Genomic DNA, 17401 nt, shown 5'->3' on the forward strand with positions numbered 1-17401 from the left:
ATAAAGAAGGTATAGAAAGCATATTTATGACTGAGTGTATAGCAATAACCACAGTCAAGATGTCACACATCGACTCAACTGCAGTAGATGGTGGACTACTGAAGCTTCCGACCACATCAAATGATGATGCTAAACAGACCTTTAACACCTTCTAAAAAAAAAAAAAAAAAAAAAAAACTCTACAGACAATGGAACAATAAAAACACACCAAACTCAGTTACTCATTTGCCTGTGGAAGTAGCTTCAGTCACTAATTGCCAAGACTCTCACTTTTCAGACACACACTGATCAATATGCTCCTGAGGACCCACTCATACCTAGAAGAAGTCAGAACCACAGTGAGGATCATGTTCTCCAATTTCTGCCTTCAACACCCTCTGTCTCTCAGGAGGGTAAATCACCTGCAGCTTGTCACTGGCAAAACAAGGAACTAGTGATGGATTTCCGGCATGTTAGGGGTGCTGTGAAACCACTGATAACTTAAAGGAAATCTGTAGAGATAGTTTAGTCCTACACATACAGTAGGGCCCTCCTAGATAAGACAGTTAAGCTTAGAGTAAGCTCTTCTTTCTACAGACACTTAGGTCTTTCAGTTTGCTCAGAAGGATAATAGGGTTATTCTATTAGTCTGTTGTCACCAAGTGTTCTTTTCAATGCTGGGGGAGCAGCGCCACCACAAGGCATTAATATCACAATAAACACAAGAAACCAATGAGAATAGCCAGCAGCTTTACAGGACTCACAATCTGTATTGCTGGAAGAAACGACATAGAAGTCAGGAAAAATTTCTGGACAATTCTGCCCATTTCCTTAAGGGTGCGATATACAGGACTACTTTCAGCCACTGGCTCTTTCAGCCACTGATTTGAGCTACTGATACAGGTGACTACAACACTCTACAACACTGAATATGCATGCCAAAATGTACATTTGGAGTTCCACCTGGTTCAGAAAACATAAAACACATTTTAAAATGTTTAAGCTGTATACTGAAAGCAGAATTATGCAGGGATTGGTATTTTTTGCTGATGGCCTTTATACAGTTGCAAAGTGCATTCGTTGACAAGTGAAAGAAGTGTGTGAACTGAGCCGATAAAGTAATATTACAGAATTCTACAGAAATATGACCAGTGGCGGATTTAAAGATAGGTCACCTCTGCCCAGAATAGCTGCCAATTTTCTGTATCAATAATAGCATGATAGTTCCATCTCAGTTTAGTTGGTCAACCACACCAGAATGTTTAGGAACGTGTAATAGCACAAAAACAATGCTTAATCTGAAATACTAGTAAAAGTACTTATTAACTAAACAGAAATCTGAAACAAACTTCAAAACATCATAGATTAGCACTTCTATATACTATACTTCTATACCACAGTATACTGCCACTCACACCGCCATCTTGGTCTTGTCCCAATGTAAGTTTCTTTTCACTGACATGTTCATTTATTGTTTCATAGTTATAAAATAAGTCTTGTTCACACAAAATACATTTAGGTGCCCCTGAACACTCATGCTTGATTATTCCAGGTATTGCTGCCCTCTGCCTAACAATTAAAACACCATACTAGGTAGGGCCTCTCTTTTCTCTCGCCTTATATCTTTGTGTCATGGATTCCACAGGATGTTTGAAACATTTATTTGAGATTATGGTTTATGTTAACATCACTGTGTCATACTATTTCAGTAGATTTTTCAGCAGCACTTTCATGTTGCAAATATTCCATTCTACCACATGCCAAAGATGTTCTGGATTCAGATCTGAGAACTGTAAGGGCCACTGAAAAACACTGAACTCATTAGACTGTGGCATTAAAGCATTGATTATTTAGTATTTATCAGTCTAAAATATGCCAAGATAAAATTCCCCACACCATTACACCAGCCCCAACAATATCCCATCCACCTTAAACTTCAAAGTGCTACATTCTGAGCTGCTTATCTGCTCACCAGTATTATACAGAGAGGTTCGAATGAATCTCCTCTGACCTCTCTCATCAACCAGACATTTATTTTCACAGAACTGTCGCTCACCAGATATGTTTTCTTTATTGCTTTATTCTGAACTCTAGGAACAGTTGTGCTGGAAATCCCAGTTTCTTTTTTCCATTCTGAAGGGTGATATGAACAGTACCAGAAGCTACTGGCTCCAATCTGCATGACTTTGTAAATTGTAATGGTTCCACATGATAATGATACTTCTGCCGCTTCCCCCTTTTTTTTAATAAAAACAGCATTTTATTTGATTTACAGTGTTTTAAGCATTTAAAAAATAAATTCTGATAGTAGCATTATTAAGGATTAGATGAGCTTTAACTGATACAATGAGTTATTGCATGTACATATATTGACTTAAAGTATAATTTAAAATATTGAATCAATTTTTATCAAATTACATTTTGTTTAGTCCACATTTGAATGTATGTGAAATGTCAAATGTTACATATTAGTAGGTTTTGTAAAAGTATAGCTAAACTAAAGTTCACGAAATACATTCTGTAAATGTACTATTATCTATGTATACTGACAGTAAAACACAAAAAGATGATGGTACAGATAGATCACAGTAATCCTGTATTCCCACTTACTGTAAGTTCATAGTATGCAGATATAATTTTATTGTTCACACCAAATAAGAACATTAATTACAGAATAAAATATATATTTTCTTGGGTTTATATGTAACAAGAATTTACTGTGAAAGTATTGCAACTAGTAATTTACTGTCATTACACAGAGGATGTATTATCAGTACAGGTTATTACTGTAAGTGTAAATCTGACTTTGGCTACATTATAGTGACTCTATAATCCTGGTTACACTGATTTCAGAGATTACTGTTGTTGTTGTTTTTTTTTTTTTACTGTTAATGTTTCACAGTACTACTGTGCAAAAAATAATGCAACCAGTAGCCAGTAATGTAATATTAATCGTGATTCTTTTATAGTGCATTATTGTGCACTTCTTTTTAGACATCTGTTGTTAGTTTTAGTTCAAAGCTAAGAAAACAAAACACCCTTTGTAGTAGTCAATGTACAATGTAATTGTAATCAATGTAATCCAAAGACAGTGTAATCAATGTGGTCCAATGATAACATCATGCAACCAAACCCAAGTTGTTTTTATTAACGTTATAAATGTTGTATTCATTTGTGTCCAGCTATGCTTAAATTATGGACTAACAGAAGACTGAAGCCCTCTTGCCACATTCCCTACCTTAACATATCAACTAAACCTTTTGAAATGGATGAGGTGTGTATTTACAGTATATCAACACAACATTAGCTATCCACCTAAAGCCTGAGACTATGGCCGAATCAGAACAAACTCAACATTAGTGCCAGAAAGAGTTAACACTTGTATTATTTGTGTTGTAAAAAAGTAGCAGGTACATATCACAGTTTGTATAAGTTACAGTATAAAACAAGATTCTGTTATGAAATGAAAAATATATATACAGAAAACTGAATGATTTCAGTAAGTTTATTCTACTGACGTATCTTCACCTGTGCGTACACAGGCTGATCACTGCTGTTCTTTGCTCTGCTTCTTCTTGAGGAGGGAGGCTGAGAAAAACTCAGAGCTGCATAGTTCAGGTCACCAGTGTCCTCTGTCTGACAGATGCCACAACCAAGCACGTAGCATGTTAAACATACAGAACAAAACACACATTTGACAAAATGATATATTTATCTTAAGAATTTTAGTTAGAATGACAAATTTAGTTCTCAGTAAAGGAATGAATATGAGTCTATCAAGCTATACATATCTTATTTACAATAACATTGCATTTAAAAATTGTAATAAAAAAAAAAAAAACCAAAGAGATAAGTTTCTGTATTTTAGGTCAGAAAAAAACAAAAAGAAAAATAATCACCAGGTTTACTTCAGTTGGGAGACCTTCAGCAGCACCTTTAAAGAATTACAAGCATATCAATCAAATATTGAAGTACAATGTGTAATTTTACAGTGTTTGTTGTATAAAACTTACCTTTATGTTGACTGCTGTGTAATTTTCGGTACAGAAATAAAACCACAACCATGAATATAATGTTTGATGCTGCTAAAACAATAACAAGTGAGTCCAAAAATCGATTCTCTATAAAAAAAAAGAAAAGAAATGAGATCTTTATCATTTAATCAAAATTTCTGCTTAACTTTATACAAAAAATAGAAGAAAATAGGAACTGTATTAACTTCTTACATGTTTTCAGATTTTTCAAATTTAGTGTTTAAGAAGCAAAAGAGCTGCATTTTGTTCCTAATAACTGTTTAATTACAAGTTTTACAATATATCATTATTGTCATGCAACAACCCTGCATCTATATTTTTCCCAATTTATATAATGTGAATCAGGCAATTATTCTTTACATTGTGTCAAGCTTGCAAGATCAATGGATTAATAGAAATGTTAAAAAATGTCTTACATTTACATTTATGGCATTTAGCAGACGCTCTTATCCAGAGCGACTTACAAAGTGCTTTGCTATTTACCCAAGAAAAACCTCAGCTAGTTTAAATAGACTAATAATTCAAAAGATACCTCTAAGCTTAGACATTACTAAACACAAGACAATAAGGTGACCATAGTACTCTATTCATCCAAGTACTCTCGGAAGAGGTGGGTCTTCAGCCTGCGTTTGAAGACAGTGAGTGACTCGGCTGTTCAGACACCCAAGGGAAGCTTGTTCCACCACTTAAATCAAAGCCTTTTTACACTTTCATTGTCATTTTTAGTGTGAGGGCAATGACATTCAACAACAGTGTAATTCCTGATAATGTATTTCATAGATGCATTGATGTCTTGACTGCTTCACTGTTTGAGATGGATTTGAGCAGTACAAATTTACAATACACAAATGTATATACTTCAGTTTTGATTTTTGTAATTACTGTAATGCTGTAATGGAATATTTTGTCTAATAGACACAATGTCTAAAATGGTCAATGTAATTACATTTGTATAAACTGCTGATTTCCAACAAGACCTTTCTGATTACAAGAGGATTTTAAAACAGTTATTCCACTGTACCTACATAATAACCTTATAGCTATCATAGTGATATTATATTATAAAATAAAACATCTTGACAAAAAATATTTTATTTTTAAGTGCACTTAGTTTCAGTGGTGTGTTAGAGACAGGGAATTCAGGTATTGCTTTTGGGGTAGTATAAAACATATATGTTAAAGAAATAGACAGCGGCAATAAGTTTACTAAATTAGGAAAACTTGTCTCGTCTTGTGCAGACACAGCTTAAGCATTGTAATAATACATCTGTTTGCATTGTTAGAAAAGCAGCTGCTCATTTACATTTAATTACATTCACCATTTTAGACATGTGTAATTGTGAATTTATCTATACCATTACTTTTTTTGCATGTATTAAGAAATTCCACCATGTTTATGGTTTGCATCTGGGTTGGCCTATTTATTTATTTATTTAAAAAAAAAAATCTGATCTTACCTACAAAGTTCAGTTTTGTTCCATTTCCAAACAGTATCTCTCCACATGCAGCTACAGCACAGTAGTAAGTTCCAGCATCAGAGGGGCTGAGGTTCTTCTTGGGGAGTTTGTAGACACAGCTCTGTGTAGGAGAACCAGTCTCAGAGCTTTCCTCACACTGATCACTCCTGTTTCCATGAGTGTAGATGAGTCCTGGATGAGAGTCTCCTGATCCATGCCTGAACCAGTACACACTGTGATATTCTGCAGAGTTATTTGTGAGTATTGAGCACTGCAGAGTTGTATTGCCTCCCAGTTGGACTGGATCTGATGCGGCATGTTGAAGAACAGTGTAGTGACTTGAAGGTGCACCTAAAAAAAAAAACCACTGCTCCAATTACAAATGAAAATGAAGATGTAGGGTTAAAATGTAAAAAGTATGTAGTAATCACATACACACCTTTGAGGACTAAAACTGTGCAGTCTGATAATGCAATATTTGAATAATATGAAGCTGCACAGATATACGTTGCTGAATCAGATGGCTCTGCATGTAGGATATTCAGAGTAAAACTGCTTTTTCCTTGTGATGCATGAAAGCGGCCACTCTTCTCAAAACCGTTGTAAAATTGTGTAACAGAACTAAAACTAGAAGTGATGAGAACTGGCTGTTCTTCTGGAATCTTTTTTAACCATGAAATCACTCGTGCATCAGAATATGAAAACGAACAAGTCAGACTGACATTTTTCCCCTTCTGAGTGACCTTCAGTCCATCTGGGCAAGCAATGTCTACATTTGATGCCTCTCCTAAAAAAGTGAAAATCTATTACTGTTTTAAAAATATGTTACAATACAATACATAGCAATACAAAAGGAATATTATTAATTTTATATATAAAAAAATAAATAATTATTCTTAAACATTACCTAATTCTGTTGTGAACAGCACAGTTACATAAAATCCAATCATTGCCAACTTCTTCAAGTAATACATTTTCTGAAAAGAAAATGTGTATACAGTCAAGATGTATGACTACAAAAGTAAATAAAAATATATTTAACATTTTTTTTTTACTTACATTTCCTGTAGGACAAAGGTTATCTTCCAAAATGTAGCTACACAAGCATTACTCTGTCTGAAAATTTTGTCCAAGCATGACTTTATAATTCTCTGCTGACAGCTGATTGGCTTCCAGAACAGCATGACAGGAAGCTGCAATGGGCCACACAGATCACTGAGCTCAAATATGGAACTTAAATTGCTGAGTGATAGACCTGTTTTGGCCAAAGCCAAAATTACACCAAACTAAACAACTGGATTTGAAATATGAATGCCAGTTGAAGTTTCTGTCTTTAAATATAGAAGCAAACATAGAGGCACATGAATTAAACTACATTTTCTGAAGAAAAGCTTAAGCAATTTCCAAGTGATCACCACGGTGTTGCCAGATGGTTACTTTAGTATTTAAGATGGTTTCTAGGTAGTTGCTGAGCATTTTCTAAGATTTTCTAATGATTACTAGGGTGGTGGTTGGTGGTTGATGTGGTGTTTGTAATATGGCATTAATGTAATGTATTACAATGGCATTTTAGGTAGTTGGATGGATATGGTTTGGTAGTTGTTGAGGTCCCCTAGGCAGATGCTAGGATGTCATAAAAATTACAGATTTTATGTTCCTTTGTAAGCATTTCTCAGAAAATGAATGTTTGAATTATATCATGACCATTGGTCCTTCCTACTGAAAAACTTGAATATGGTAAAAAAGCAAAAAAAAAAAAAAAAAAAAAAAGATTTAAATTCCTTATATCGAAATGATTTAAATTCTTATGGTTATTTGGATTCACATTGTCATGCTAAGCTATGGAGAAATGTATGTTGTGCTGTATATATAGAAATCATAAAGAAGGTTTAGAAAGCATATTTATGAGTGTATAGCAATAACCACAGTCAAGATGTCACACATCGACTCAACTGCAGTAGATGGTGGACTATTGAAGCTTCCGACCGCATCAAATGATGATGCTAAACAGACCTTTAACACCTTCTAAAAACAAACAAAAAAAAAAAAAACTCTACAGACAATGGAACATTGAAAACACACTCTAAGATGGATCTAAAGTTCCTTTCACTGAATTCCTTACACTGACTTAGTAAATATCAGTTTGATAATACTTGCCAAATAGTTCACAGCTGTTACTACATTATACTTTAAATGTAAAAAAGAAAATACTGCTGAAATACCAGATACAGAACACTAATATCTTGGACAGAACCAGTGTTACAATGTGGGTCAGCATTGATCTGATCCAAAGATCTGACGGAAGTTTGAAGGGGTTTAACAAAAATAGCATTTTACATAATACTTAAAAGTATTTGGATGTAAATTCTTTGCAGTCAATGACTGCCTGAAGTCTACAACCCATAGTCATCAATAAATGCTGAGCTCTTTCCCTGAGATGCTTTGCCTGGCAGTCTGTATTTCCTGCTTGTTTGTGGTTCTTTCTGCGTTCTGTTTTTGACTGACTCAACATTATTTAATTGCTATAAGAGTTCGTTTATATCTGGTGTTTTTAATGATCAAATCTTCAAGATTTCATTTGTCTGCATGAAAAGCCAGGAGTAAACACCTGGAGCATTCACTGAAATGGCAGTTACCCATTTGCCTGTGGAAAGTTCTAAGTAGCTTCAGTCACTAATTGCCAAGACTCTCACTTTTCAGACACGCACTGATCAATATGCTCCTGAGGACCCACTCATACCTATAAGAAGTCAGAACCACAGTAAGGATCATGTTCTCCAATTTCTGCCTTCAACACCCTCTGTCTCTCAGGAGGGTAAATCACCTGCAGCTTGTCAAAGAACTAGTGATGGATGTCCGGCATGTTAGGGGTGCTGTGAAACCACTGATAATTTAAAAGAAATCTGTAGAGATAGTTTAGTCCTACACATACAGTAGGGCCCTCCTAGATAAGACAGTTAAGCTTAGAGTAAGCTCTTCTTTCTACAGACGCTTAGGTCAGTTTGCTCAGAAGGATAATAGGGTTATTCTATTAGTCTGTTGTGACCAAGTGTTCTTTTCAATGCTGGGGGAGCAGCGCCACCAGAAGGCATTAATATCACAATAAACACAGAAAACCAATGAGAATAGCCAGCGGCATTGCTGGAAGAAATGACATAGAAGTTTCTGGACAATTCTGCCCATTTCCTCAAGGGTGCGATATACAGGACTACTTTCAGCCACTGGCTCTTTCAGCCACTGATTTGAGCTACTGATACAGGTGACTACAACACTCTACAACACTGAATATGCAAGCCAAAATGTACATTTGGAGTTCCACTTGGTTCAGGAAACATAAAACACATTTCAAAATGTTTAAGCTGTATACTGAAAGCAGAATTATGCAGGGATTGGTATTTTTTGCTGATGGCCTTTATACAGTTGCAAAGTGCATTCGTTGACAAGTGAAAGAAGTGTGTGAACTGACCCGATAAAGTAATATTACAGAATTCTACAGAAATATGACCAGTGGCGGATTTAAAGATAGGTCACCTCTGCCCAGAATAGCTGCCAATTTTCTGTATCAATAATAGCATGATAGTTCCATCTCAGTTTAGTTGATGTCAACCACACCAGAATGTTTAGGAACGTGTAATAGCACAAAAACAATGCTTAATCTGAAATACTAGTAAAAGTACTTACTAACTAAACAGAAATCTGAAACAAACTTCAAAACATCATAGATTAGCACTTCTATATACTATACTTCTATACCACAATATACTGCCACTCACACCGCCATCTTGGTCTTGTCTCAATGTAAGTTTCTTTTCACTGACATGTTCATTTATTGTTTCATAGTTATAAAATAGGTCTTGTTCACACAAAATACATTTAGGTGCCCCTGAACACCCATGCTTGATTATTCCAGGTATTGCTGCCCTCTGCCTAACAATTAAAACACCATACTAGGTAGGGCCTCCCTTTTCTCTCGCCTTATATCTTTGTGTCATGGATTCCACAGGATGTTTAAAACATTTATTTGAGATTATGGTTTATGTTTACATCACTGTGTCATACAATTTCAGCAGATTTTTCAGCAGCACTTTCATGCTGCAAATATTCCATTCTACCACATACCAAAGATGTTCTGGATTCAGATCAGAGAACTGGGAGGGCCACTGAAAAACACTAAACTCATTTTGACTGTGGCATTCAAGCATTGATTATTTAGTATTAATCAGTCTAAAATATGCCAAAATAAAATTCCCCACACCATTACACCACCCCAACAATATCCCATCCACCTTAAACTTCAATGTGCTACATTCTGAGCTGCTTATCTGCTCACCAGTATTATACAGAGAGGTTCGAATCAATCTCCTTTGACCTCTCTCATCAACCAGGCATTTCTTTTCACAGAACTGTCGCTCACCAGATATGTTTTCTTTATTCCACCATTCTGAACTCTAGGAACAGTTGTGCTGGAAATCCCAGTTTCTTTTTTCCATTCTGAAGGGTGATGTGGACAGTACCAGAAGCTACTGGCTCCAATCTGCATGACTTTGTAAATTGTAATGGTTCTACATGATGTAGTTGTCTAGATAATTGGATAGATGAGTAGGTGTGCAGGTCTTCCTAATAAAGTGATCAGACATGCTTTAGTACTCTGGTCTGGAAACCATAAACAAGCAGTCTCGGTCTCCTCTCAATCTCTCGATCTCATAATGGTCTCGGGGTGAGGTGGACTCAGAAATTGTTGTTGAGTATGTCTGTAATGGCAGGGTAACAGTAACTTTGTTTCTGTTGTGTTCGCACTTTACGTCTTCCTCCTTAACTACTGGTGAATTTCTGTGCATGTGCATGTGCAAGAATTTTTTTTATGAATCTGACAAATTCTGCTGCTTCCCCCTTTTTTAATAAAAACAGCATTTTATTTGATTTATATTGTTGTAAGCATTTTGAAAATAATTTTGAAATGTTTGTTCTGACAGCAGCATTATTAAGGATTAGATGAGCTTTAACTGATACAATGAGTAATTGCATGTACATATATTGACTTAAAGTGTAATTAAAAATATTAAATCAATTTCTATCAAATTACATTTTGTTTAGTCCACATTTGAATGTATGTGAAATGTCAAATGTTACATATTAGTAGGTTTTGTAAAAGTATAGCTAAACTAAAATTCACGAAATACATTCTATAAATGTACTGTTATCTATGTATACTGACAGTAAAACACAGATGATTGCTGTGTTACAGATAGATCACAGTGTTTACACCAAATAAGAACATTAATTAATGAATAAAATATATATTTTCTTGGGTTTATATGTAACGAGAATTTACTGTGAAAGTATTGCAACTAGTAATTTACTGTCATTACACAGAGGATGTATTATCAGTACAGGTTATTACTGTAAGTGTAAATCTGACTTTGGCTACATTATAGTGACTCTATAATCCTGGTTACACTGATTTCAGAGATTACTGTTGTTGTTGTTTTTTTTTTTTTACTGTTAATGTTTCACAGTACTACTGTGCAAAAAATAATGCAACCAGTAGCCAGTAATGTAATATTAATCGTGATTCTTTTATAGTGCATTATTGTGCACTTCTTTTTAGACATCTGTTGTTAGTTTTAGTTCAAAGCTAAGAAAACAAAACACCCTTTGTAGTAGCCAATGTACAATGTAATTGTAATCAATGTAATCCAAAGACAGTGTAATCAATGTGGTCCAATGATAACATCATGCAACCAAACCCAAGTTGTTTTTATTAACGTTATAAATGTTGTATTCATTTGTGTCCAGCTATGCTTAAATTATGGACTAACAGAGGACTGAAGCCCTCTTGCCACATTCCCTACCTTAACATATCAACTAAACCTTTTGAATTGAATGAGGTGTTTATTTACAGTATATCAACACAACATTAGCTATCCACCTGAAGCCTGAGACTATGGCCGAATCAGAACAAATAGATAACACTTGTATTATTCATGTTGTGAAAAAGTAGCAGGTACAAATCACAGTTTGTATGATTTACAGTATAAAACAAGATTCTGTTATGAAATGAAAAATGATATATACAGAAAAACTGAAATTATGATTTCACTAAGTTTATTCTACTGATGTATCTTCACCTGTGCATACACAGGCTGATCACTGCTGTTCTTTGCTCTGCTTCTTCTTGAGGAGCGAGGCTGAGAAAAACTCAGAGCTGCATAGTTCAGGTCACCAGTGTCCTCTGTCTGACAGATGCCACAACCAAGCACGTAGCATGTTAAACATACAGAACAAAACACAGATTTGACAAAATGATATATTTATCTTAAGAATTTTAGTTAGAATGATAAATTTAGTTCTTAGTAAGGGGATGAATATGAGTCTATCAAGCTATACATATCTTATTTACAATAACATTGCATTTTTTTTAATAAAAACAGCATTTTATTTGATTTATATTGTTGTAAGCATTTTGAAAATAATTTTGAAATGTTTGTTCTGACAGCAGCATTATTAAGGATTAGATGAGCTTTAACTGATACAATGAGTAATTGCATGTACATATATTGACTTAAAGTGTAATTAAAAATATTAAATCAATTTCTATCAAATTACATTTTGTTTAGTCCACATTTGAATGTATGTGAAATGTCAAATGTTACATATTAGTAGGTTTTGTAAAAGTATAGCTAAACTAAAATTCACGAAATACATTCTATAAATGTACTGTTATCTATGTATACTGACAGTAAAACACAGATGATTGCTGTGTTACAGATAGATCACAGTGTTTACACCAAATAAGAACATTAATTAATGAATAAAATATATATTTTCTTGGGTTTATATGTAACGAGAATTTACTGTGAAAGTATTGCAACTAGTAATTTACTGTCATTACACAGAGGATGTATTATCAGTACAGGTTATTACTGTAAGTGTAAATCTGACTTTGGCTACATTATAGTGACTCTATAATCCTGGTTACACTGATTTCAGAGATTACTGTTGTTGTTGTTTTTTTTTTTTTACTGTTAATGTTTCACAGTACTACTGTGCAAAAAATAATGCAACCAGTAGCCAGTAATGTAATATTAATCGTGATTCTTTTATAGTGCATTATTGTGCACTTCTTTTTAGACATCTGTTGTTAGTTTTAGTTCAAAGCTAAGAAAACAAAACACCCTTTGTAGTAGCCAATGTACAATGTAATTGTAATCAATGTAATCCAAAGACAGTGTAATCAATGTGGTCCAATGATAACATCATGCAACCAAACCCAAGTTGTTTTTATTAACGTTATAAATGTTGTATTCATTTGTGTCCAGCTATGCTTAAATTATGGACTAACAGAGGACTGAAGCCCTCTTGCCACATTCCCTACCTTAACATATCAACTAAACCTTTTGAATTGAATGAGGTGTTTATTTACAGTATATCAACACAACATTAGCTATCCACCTGAAGCCTGAGACTATGGCCGAATCAGAACAAATAGATAACACTTGTATTATTCATGTTGTGAAAAAGTAGCAGGTACAAATCACAGTTTGTATGATTTACAGTATAAAACAAGATTCTGTTATGAAATGAAAAATGATATATACAGAAAAACTGAAATTATGATTTCACTAAGTTTATTCTACTGATGTATCTTCACCTGTGCATACACAGGCTGATCACTGCTGTTCTTTGCTCTGCTTCTTCTTGAGGAGCGAGGCTGAGAAAAACTCAGAGCTGCATAGTTCAGGTCACCAGTGTCCTCTGTCTGACAGATGCCACAACCAAGCACGTAGCATGTTAAACATACAGAACAAAACACAGATTTGACAAAATGATATATTTATCTTAAGAATTTTAGTTAGAATGATAAATTTAGTTCTTAGTAAGGGGATGAATATGAGTCTATCAAGCTATACATATCTTATTTACAATAACATTGCATTTAAAAATTGTAAAAAAAAAAAAAAAGTTTCTGTATTTTAAGTCAGAAAAAACGAAAAAAGAAAAATAATCACCAGGTTTACTTCAGTTGGGAGACCTTCAGCAGCACCTTTAAAAAATTATAAGCATATCAATCAAATATTGAAGTACAATGTGTAATTTTACAGTGTTTGTTGTATAAAACTTACCTTTATGTTGAGTGCTGTGTAATTTTCGGTACAGAAATAAAACCACAACCATGAATATAATGTTTGATGCTGCTAAAACAATAACAATAGAGTCCAAAAATCGATTCTCTATAAAAAAAAAGAAAAGAAATAAGATCTTTATCATTTAATCAAAATTTCTGCTTAGCTTTATACAAAAAATAGAAGAAAATAGGAACTGTATTAACTTCTTACATGTTTTCCGATTTTTCTAATTTAGTGTTTAAGAAGCAAAAGAGCTGCATTTTGGTCTCATTTCATATAAAGTGTTCCTAATAACTGTTTAATTACACATTTTACAATATATCATTGTTGTCATGCAAAAACCCTGCATCTCTAGTTTTCCCAATTTATATAATGTGAATCAGGCAATTATTCTTTACATTGTGTCAAACTTGCAAGATGAATGGAATAATAGAAATGTTCCAAAATGTCTTAAATCAAAGCCTTTTAACACTGACTTTCATTGTAAATTTTTTAGTGTGAGGGCGATGACATTCAACAACAGTTTAATTCCTGATAATGTATTTCACAGATGCATTCATGTCTTCACTGCTTCACTGTTTGAGATGGATTTGAGCAGTACAATTCACAATACACAAATGTACATACTTCAGTTTTGATTTTTGTAATAACTGTAATGCTGTAATGGAATATTTTGTCTTATGGACACAACGTCTTAAATGGTCAATGTAATTACATTTGTATAAACTGCTGATTTCCAACAAGACCTTTCTGATTACAAGAGGATTTTAAAACAGTTATTCCACTGTACCTACATAATAACCTCATGGCTGTCACAGTGATATTATATTATACAATAAAACGTCTTGACAAAAAATATTTTCTAAGTGCATTTTATTTTTAAGTGCACTTAGTTTCAGTGGTGTGTTAGAGACAGGGAATTCAGGTATTGCTTTTGGGGTAGTATAAAACATATATGTTAAAGAAATGGACAGCGGCAATAAGTTTACTAAATTAGGAAAACTTGTTTCGTCTTGTGCAGACACAGCTTAAGCATTGTAATAATACATCTGATTGTATTGTTAGAACACAGCTGCTCATTTACATTTAATTACATTTACCATTTTATACATGTGTAATTGTGAATTCATCTATACCGTTACTTTTTTTGCATGTATTGAGAAACTCCACCATGTTTATGGTTTGCATATGGGTTGGCCTATTTATTTATTTATTTATTTCAAAAGATTAAAAAAATATCTGATCTTACCTACAAAGTCCAGTTTAGTTCCATTTCCAAACAGTATCTCTCCACATGCAGCTACAGCACAGTAGTAAGTTCCAGCATCAGAGGGGCTGAGGTTCTTCTTGGGGAGTTTGTAGACACAGCTCTGTGTAGGAGAACCAGTCTCAGAACTTTCCTCACACTGATCACTCCTGTTTCCATGAGTGTAGATGATTCCTGGATGAGAGTCTCCTGATCCATGTTTGAACCAGTACACACTGTGATCTCCTGCAGAGTTATTTGTGAGTATTGAGCACTGCAGAGTTGTATTGCCTCCCAGTTGGACTGGATCTGATGCAGGATGTTGAAGAACAGTGTAGTGACTTGAAAGTGCACCTAAAAAAACACTGCTCCAATTAGAAATGAAAATTAAGATGTAGGGTTAAAATGTCAAAAGCATGTAGTAAACAGATACGCACCTTTGAGGACTAAAACTGTGCAGTCTGATAATGCAATATTTGAATAATATGAAGCTGCACAGATATACGTTGCTGAATCAGATGGCTCTGCATGTAGAATATTCAGAGTAAAACTGTTTTTTCCTTGTGATGCATGAAAGCGGCTACTCTTCTCAAAATCATTGTAAAATTGTGCAAAAGAAATAACACTAGAAGTGATGAGAACTGGCTGTTCTCCTGGAATCTTTTTCAACCATGAAAACACTGGTGCATCAGAATATGAAAACGAACAAGTCAGACTGACATTTTCCCCCTTCTGAATGACCTTCAGTCCATCTGGGCAAGCAATGTCTACATTTGATGCCTCTCCTAAAAAAGATGAAAATCTATTACTGTTTAAAAAATATTGCGGACACTATTTTAGACTACACAGCAATACAAAAGGAATATCATTAATATTATATAAAAAAATGAAATAATTACTCTTAAACATTACCTAATTCTGTTGTGAACAGCACAGTTACATAAAATCCAATCATTGCCAACTTCTTCAAGTAATACATTTTCTGAAAAAAATGTGTATACAGTCAAGATGTATGACTACAAAAATAAATAAAAATATATTAAAATTTTTTTTTAAACTTACATTTCCTGTAGGACAAAGGTTATCTTCCGAAATGTAGCTACACAAGCATTACTCTGTCTGAAAATTTTGTCCAAGCATGACTTTATAATTCTCTGCTGACAGCTGATTGGCTTCCAGAACAGCATGACAGGAAGCTGAAATGGGCCTCACAGATCACTGAGCATAAATATATAACTTAAATTGCTGAGTGATAGACCTGTTTTGGCCAAAGCCAAAATTACACCAAACTAAACAACTGGATTTGAAATATGAATGCCAGATGAAGTTTCTGTCTTTAAATATAGAAGCAAACATAGAGGTACATGAATTAAACTACATTTTCTGAAGAAAAGCTTAAGCAATTTCCAAGTGATCACTACGGTGTTGCCAGATGGTTACTTTAGTATTTAAGATGGTTTCTAGGTAGTTGCTGAGCATTTTCTAAGATTTTCTAATAATTACTAGGGTGGTGGTTGGTGGTTGCTATGGTGTTTGTAATGTAGCATTAATGTAATGTGTTACAATGGCATTTCAGGCAATTGGATGGATGCAGCTTGGTAGTTGTTGAGGTCCCCTAGGCAGATACTAGGATTTCAAAGCAATTATAGATTTTATGTTTCTTTGTAAGCATTTCTCAGAAAATGAATGTTTGAATTCTGGCAGGACCCTTGTTACTTCCTACTAAAAAACAAAAACAAAAAACAAACAAACAAACAAAAAAAAACCTCAAAACCTATATTGAAATGACTTTAATTCTTATGGTTATTTGGATTCACATTATCATGCTAAACTATGGAGAAATATATGTTGTGCTGTATATATATAAATCATAAAGAAGTTATAGAAAGCATATTTATGACTGAGTGTATAGCAATAACCACAGTCAAGATGTCACACATCGACTCAACTGCAGTAGATGGTGGACTATTGAAGCTTCCGACCACATGAAATGATGATGCTAAACAGACATTTAACACCTTCTAAAAAAAACAAAAAACCTCTACAGACAATGGAACAATGAAAACACACTCTAAGATGGATCCAAAGTTACTTTCACTGAATTCCTTACACTGACTTAGTAAATATCAGTTTGATAATACTTGCCAAATAGTTCACAGCTGTTACTACATTATACTTTAAATGTAAAAAAGAAAATACTGCTGAAATACCAGATACAGAACACTAATATCTTGGACAGAACCAGTGTTACAATGTGGGTCAGCATTGATCTGATCTAAAGATCTGACGGAAGTTTGAAGGGGTTTAACAAAAATAGCATTTTACATAATACTTAAAAGTATTTGGATGTAAATTCTTTGCAGTCAATGACTGCCTGAAGTCTACAACCCATAGTCATCAATAAATGCTGAGCTCTTTCCCTGAGATGCTTTGCCTGGCAGTCTGTATTTCCTGCTTGTTTGTGGTTCTTTCTGCGTTCCGTTTTTGACTGACTCAACATTATTTAATTGCTATAAGAGTTTGTTTATATCTGGTGTTTTTAATGATCAAATCTTCAAG

General features: G+C 34.0%; 2 protein-coding genes across 2 annotated transcripts; both read right to left on the minus strand.

Annotated features, from left to right (window-relative positions):
• Positions 1 to 3489: 3489 nt before the first annotated feature.
• LOC140562741 (uncharacterized) lies at positions 3490 to 6420 on the minus strand. The gene is made up of 4 exons (XM_072688602.1): positions 6378 to 6420; positions 5910 to 6257; positions 5475 to 5821; positions 3490 to 3615 (listed from the first exon to the last, which is right to left on the minus strand). Exons 1-4 carry the CDS (start codon positions 6418 to 6420, stop codon positions 3490 to 3492), a joined length of 864 nt encoding a protein of 287 aa, XP_072544703.1.
• A 3690-nt stretch (positions 6421 to 10110) lies between these two features.
• On the minus strand, positions 10111 to 15821 carry LOC140562742 (uncharacterized). Its single transcript, XM_072688604.1, has 8 exons — positions 15755 to 15821; positions 15280 to 15627; positions 14846 to 15196; positions 13594 to 13701; positions 13489 to 13514; positions 13122 to 13229; positions 11599 to 11706; positions 10111 to 10221 (listed from the first exon to the last, which is right to left on the minus strand). The coding sequence occupies exons 1-8, from the start codon at positions 15819 to 15821 to the stop codon at positions 10111 to 10113; spliced, it is 1227 nt and encodes a 408-aa protein (XP_072544705.1).
• Positions 15822 to 17401: the final 1580 nt, after the last annotated feature.

Source organism: Salminus brasiliensis, chromosome 9, assembly GCF_030463535.1.
Source record: "Salminus brasiliensis chromosome 9, fSalBra1.hap2, whole genome shotgun sequence".
Classification (NCBI taxonomy): domain Eukaryota; kingdom Metazoa; phylum Chordata; class Actinopteri; order Characiformes; family Bryconidae; genus Salminus; species Salminus brasiliensis.